The sequence below is a fragment of the Vollenhovia emeryi genome, unplaced genomic scaffold (genome assembly GCF_000949405.1).
Source record: "Vollenhovia emeryi isolate VEMERY1.0 unplaced genomic scaffold, V.emery_V1.0 DF940051.1, whole genome shotgun sequence".
NCBI classification, from domain to species: Eukaryota; Metazoa; Arthropoda; class Insecta; order Hymenoptera; family Formicidae; genus Vollenhovia; species Vollenhovia emeryi.
In genome coordinates this window covers 7,399-13,577 of record NW_011966315.1, presented here as the reverse complement: position 1 = coordinate 13,577, position 6,179 = coordinate 7,399, and the positions used below count along the sequence as shown (strand labels likewise).

The window sequence follows — 6,179 nt, the reverse complement described above, 5'->3', positions numbered from 1 at the left end:
CTGATACACCTAGACACCGAAAACTACGGAGCACACTATGTGGACGTCGTCATCGGCGACCTGGGACACGTGGACATCGAATTCAAGGTATTGATACACCTAGACACCGAAAACTACGGAGCGCACTATGTGGACGTCGTCATCGGCGACCTGGTACACGTGGACATCGAGTTCAAAGTATTAACGGCAACCTGGGACACATGGACATCGAATTCAAAGTATACATATAATGTCATCGTCGGTAACATCGGTAATGTCGGTAATCAGTCACGTCAGCAGCGCCAACGCGACGTTGCGGCAGAAAAGTGAGATGGATTTTGGCCTGGTTGACCACGACACGACGACCACGACGACCACGATGACGATGTTTCTTAATAAAAATTACGTGAAAATTCAGACTCGTGGACTTTGTATTGCAATATCTCTACTCATGGGGCACGTAGGAAAAAAGTAAAAATACTTTTATTATGCAAATCGTACCCAAGCTATCGATTAAGCGCAGTCTCAAGTTCGTGGGATCAGCCGTTGTTGAGATCCAAAAATCTGAGGGCCCGTCAAGTCGTGTACTCGCGTAAACTTGCACGGTCGGTCTCGCGCGCGCGTTACTAGCTGCGCTTACACTTGGCGCGAGACACTACCGTGTCTCGTGATCCTCTCTAATTGTAAGTGCGTATGTCTCTATCTAGCTCGCGCAACGTATATCCGCGCGAAGTGCGTCCGTCTCTCTCTATTTCGTGTATCGTATATTCTCTCAAAGTGCGTCTGTCTCTTTCTAGTTCGCGTAACGTATATTCTCTCAAAGTGCGTCTGTCTCTTTCTAGTTCGCGTAACGTATATCCTCTCTAAGTGCGTCTGTCTCTATCTTGCTCGCGCAACGTATATCCGCGCGAAGTGCGTCCGTCTCTCTCTATTTCGTGTATCGTATATTCTCTCAAAGTGCGTCTGTCTCTATCTAGTTCGCGTAACGTATATCCGCGCTAAGTGCGTCTATCTCTCTCTAGTTCGCGTACTGTCTATCCGCCCGAAGCGCATCTGTCTCTCTCTAGTTCGCGTACGTCATATCATCTCGAAGTGCGCTTGTCTTTCTCGTACATTGTACCCGCGCGAATCGACTCGTTCTCTTTCTTTATCACTATAATCGCGCTAACGCTCAATGCATCTCTTGCTCGTTCTCGCATACCTACACAGCACAACTGTCTAAAGTGTTCATTGTTACTCTCACATATTTACCGTTTAAGTTAAGGTACATCCTCACATATTTATCGTTTAGATTAAGATCTATTCTCACATATTTCCCATTTAGGATAAAGTTATATTCTCTTTGCATTCATACCGTCGAATCTCTGCGTTGTCGATGGTAATTTTAATCACAATCATTTGCGTTTACTTGCTCGATCCACTTTTCAGGTTATTTCATGAGCATACGCTCTTTCTACGGTTGTAATTTAATTTGCGTGCATTGTATGGTCCTTCTATGTCATTTAACAAGGAGGCTGCGATTGCGGCTACACTATAAGAATTTTCGACTGAATTTGTGTTTAACATTAAATATTGTTTCTGCTAGATTTTCTGTGTCTCTTGTCTGTCCTCTCGCCGCTCAACATTAAGGCGGACGAAAGTCCCACTCACTGAGTTATCTATTTACTAAACATCTTCAGTATCAAGTATTGATGTGTCGGCAGGAAATATTAGTACACCTGCATGCAACGATGAAGATACGTATGTAGAAAAATCTAATGCAAAAGTGATCAAACAAAACTACTGCTATTTCTGCCTAAAAATGCAGACACAACTTCCACGTCATTTGGAAACTATACACAGCAATGAACCTGAAGTAAAAAAGTTTATCGTATTACCTAAAGGCAACCCAGAAAGAAAAAAATAATCGATATTATTCGAAGAAATGGTAATTTCAAATTCAACACAAGCTCAGAAATTAATAATGGAAAACTTATTGTATGCAGACGTCCCAATGAACAATACGATAAGTCTGCTATGAACGTGGACTCCCCCCGCGGGGGGAGTCGCCTCTCCCCCCATAACACCGGGGGAGGGTGCACGAGGGCCCGCCCGTTAAACGGCGGGCCGGTGCGGGAGGCGTCCAGAAGTAATGGCTCTGCCAAGTCCTGGGCGTCCCCCAAGTTACAGCACCGCGCAGGTCACCGTGTGGTTTTAGTGCGGTAAGCCCAGCGGTCGCAATGCTAGCGGCCACACCCGATCGCCACTAGGGGGGCAGTCCCACATAACCCGGGCCACTTTGTAAACTCCCTTCCCAGAGGGGGGCCCGGGTATCCATAAAGGATTTCCACACGTAAAAAAAAAAGTCTGCTATGAACTTTATAGCACGTGGAAAATGTAAAGGTTTTTTTTCAAAAAACACCATACGTTACCATTCTCGAAAGTGCTTTAAAAAAGATTTTAGTAAACGTAAATGTGTCATGATTATGGGCAGACAAGTGACTTGCAGAATACATCCTTTAGCAAATGAAACATTAAAAAAACAGTATTTCCAGTAATGTGGGAGGATGAAGTAACAAGAATTATACGTTATGATGAATTGTTAATAACATATGCAAATAAGTTATGTGTAAAGTACACAGCACAACACCAGCATGATATGATACGCGCAAGGTTGCGCCTTCTTGGTCGATTTCTTTTGGCTTTGAAAAAAATTAATACAAGTATTGATGATTTCAAGTCACTCTATTATCCGAAAGTATATGACGATTGTATTTCTGCAATTAATATAGTAGCAGGATACGATAAGGAAGAACATGTTTATAAAACTCCAGCAGTAGCAGCAAACTTACATACCAACACTACTTAAACATGTGGGAAATCTACTTACTGCCGAATATATAAAGACAGAGGAGTCAGACAAAAAGAAATTAATAAAAGATTTTTTAAAGCTACTAGTTGTCGATATAGGAACGAGCGTTAATAAAACTGTCATCGAAAAGTCAGCTCATAAAAGACATAAAAAACTGAATCTCCCATCAATGCAAGATATTATGAAATTGTATAAGCATTTGGAAAAAGTAAGACGAGAAGCTTATATAACATTGGAAAAGATCTTTTCTTATGAAAATTGGGTTTCTTTAGCAGAAGCAACATTAACATCAATCCACGTATTCAATAGACGAAGGGCAGGAGAAATAGAACGAATACTTATTGAAGATTTTAAAAATTATGAAACAATAAATGAAAACATGTCTAGCGATATACATATACATCATTATCAGAGAAGAACCGAAAAATAGCAGAGAATTATAGTCGATTCTGTATAAGAGGTAAATTGGGACGTACCGTGCCTGTGCTGTTGACGAATGAACTGCTGAAATGCATTAATCTGATTTTACAATTTCGTACACAAGCCAAAGTACCGCAGAAAAACCCATATGTTTTTGGACTACGTGGTTACAACAAAAATAGATACAGATACCTAAGAGCTTGTCTTTTAATGCGCAAATTTGCACGAGAATGTAATGCAATTGAATCTTCAAGTTTACGTGGAACGATTTTACGAAAACACGTAGCAACTCATTGCATACAATTGAATCTTAATGATGTCGATGTTTCTGATTTGGCCACATTCATGGGACATGCAGAAAAAATACACCGAGAACATTACAGACAACCCCTAGCAAGCAGGGATATTCTTAAAATATCACAATATTTAGAGGCAGTTCAAGGTAATATGCAAGAATCTTCATCGGGCAGCGAAGACGAAGAAAATGAAGAAGGACCACCAGATGACAATAGTCTAGATAATAATAGTCTAACAACGGAGTATATAGATAAAGAAAATTCTTCATTAAGTAATTATATTGATATTTAATCTAATTTTTCTTTTTTGTTTAATAGGAATAAAAAAGGCGAAAAATTTAAGATACTATATAGTATTTTTAAAATAATCGAAATTTTTTAAACATTGATTTTATGTAGATTTGATAGACGTTTTGTATTTCATAATTTTTTCAACTGTTATTCAATATTATAATACTTCTAAATATTAAAATCAGTGTAGAAATTATTTTTAATGTTTGGATCAAATATTCACAATAATATAATAACATTATATGTAACATTTAAAAACTATTACAACATTAAGAACAATATATTTAAAAACGTCGCAACATTTATTATAAAATGTTATTGTAATATGGTTATGCTAATGATATCTTTTTAGATTATTTGTTGAAAGATTTTAAAAATATTAGATTGTAAAAGGGTTAGTGTACAAACATTGCCTTACACAACTTTATAGATAACTTTATGTTACACGATATGTAAGCTAATTTTACCTTACGCGAAACGTGAGCCAATTTTACGGTAACACACGAAAAAAATATAAAAATATAACGTTACGTGCTACGTTATGGTTTTTTCGTACGTTGCCGTAAGATTGGACCGATCACACTGCGTCGTTGCGATTGCTATTGCTGTCGCCGTTCTGCGCCTTTTCGTATCGCAAGTTTCAAGATGGCTCCTATCAGAAGATTGCAATATCATTACAGAAGAAAAATGTGTGTAATTGCTCTCTACATAATTATTGTAGAGCTTTGGCGTCGCATACATAATCGAAACTTATGGATTCACCATTGGATTGGGAGAAGAGAATTACAGGGTGCACATAATAATCTCTTTCTTGAACTTCGAATGGAAGATCCAGAAAGATATCGCAAGTACGTGTTATTTCTGAAACTAAGGCATTTATGAAGATGCTCTTTGCTATAGTTTAGTATAATAGAATTGATAATTAGGTTAGTTGATCTTTATGAAGTATGTACATCTATATCCACTAATCTTTTTCAGATGCCTTCGAATGACTCCTGAAATGTTTGACTGGCTCGTGAGTAAAGTTTCTCCACTTATAAAGAAACAAGACACTCATTTGCGACTAAGCATTCCTCCTGATGAAAGGCTAGCTGTGACATTACGACATCTTGCAACTGGTATGTTATTACTCTTTTCAAATTATGGAACGTTATAAGCAACAACAGTATTATGTGCTCGAGTAATAATGAAAATTAATTTTGATTTTCAGGTGAATCCCAACAATCGTTATCTTTGCTCTTTCGAATAGGTCAGAGCACCATTTCAGGAATTATTAAAGAGACGTGTAAAGCTTTGTACAGTGTTTTAAAGGACACGTATCTTAGATTCCCATCAACAGAAGAGGAATGGAAAGCTGTAGCCGCTGAATATGGCGATAGATGGAACTTCAGCAATTGTATAGGTGCAATGGATGGGAAACATATTGTAATTTCACCACCATTACAATCAGGGTCCTTGTATTACAATTATAAAGATTCCTTTAGCATTGTCCTTCTTGCTATTGTGGATCCTCAACTACGCATCATTTATGCAGATGTGGGCACTAATGGTCGCATATCAGATAAAGGTGTGTGGAACAAATGCTCACTAAAGCAGCAATTAGAAGAAAATACAATAAATGTTCCACCACCCACACCTCTTTCTCGCATACAAAAACCATTTCCATTTATTATTGTGGCTGATGAAGGGTTTATGTTAACTAACAAAATATTAATCCCATATCCCAAAGAACAACTTCGAGGCAAGAAAGATCGGCGAATATTCAATTATAGGTAAGTTTGATGTCGGACTGTAATGTAAATGAACTGAATGGAACTATTTAGTAGTTTTGCCTTTACTTTCAGATTATCTCGAGCAAGGCGTTGCGCAGAAAATGCCTTTGGAGTTATGGCAAACAGATTTCAAATTTTTCTTTCTCTAATGCGCTATGATCCAGACGATGCACGTGACATAGTAATGGCTATTTTGTGTTTACATAACTTGTTACGCAGTGATTCGATTGGACGTGCATTGTACACTCCTCCTGACATGATAGATCATGAAGATGAGATGATTGGACAGATTAGACCTGGAAGGTGGCGTGAAGAAACTACCTCTAAAGGATTTTTACCCTTTGGTAAACGTACAGAAAATCGTCATGCTAATGATGCATTAACTTTCAGAGACGAATGGTGTGCTTACTTTAATGGTGTGGGAGCAGTACCTTGGCAGGACCGAATGATTAGCGTTCAAGATAGAAATTGATTATTTTTCATTAATTCATATTTTCTACCTCTGAAAATTTAACAATATGTAAGTTTTTATTTTTTGGAAATATATACTGAAGTGATATGTACTTTTTA

The 6,179-nt window shown here is 37.9% G+C and overlaps 2 protein-coding genes across 2 annotated transcripts in view; one reads left to right on the top strand and one right to left on the bottom strand.

The window, feature by feature from the left end:
- Nucleotides 1-2,813: 2,813 nt before the first annotated feature.
- Nucleotides 2,814-5,613, top strand: LOC105556409. Its single transcript, XM_012003501.1, has 3 exons — nucleotides 2,814-3,789; nucleotides 4,816-4,955; nucleotides 5,048-5,613. The coding sequence occupies exons 1-3, from the start codon at nucleotides 3,461-3,463 to the stop codon at nucleotides 5,611-5,613; spliced, it is 1,035 nt and encodes a 344-aa protein (XP_011858891.1). The 5' UTR covers nucleotides 2,814-3,460.
- A 207-nt stretch (nucleotides 5,614-5,820) lies between these two features.
- Nucleotides 5,821-6,179, bottom strand: part of LOC105556408 — a 4,504-nt gene continuing 4,145 nt past the window's right edge. Inside the window, exon 2 of the mRNA XM_012003500.1 lies at nucleotides 5,821-5,932. Within this exon, the coding sequence (XP_011858890.1) occupies nucleotides 5,821-5,932 (112 nt within the window). The remainder of the gene's footprint in view (nucleotides 5,933-6,179) is intronic.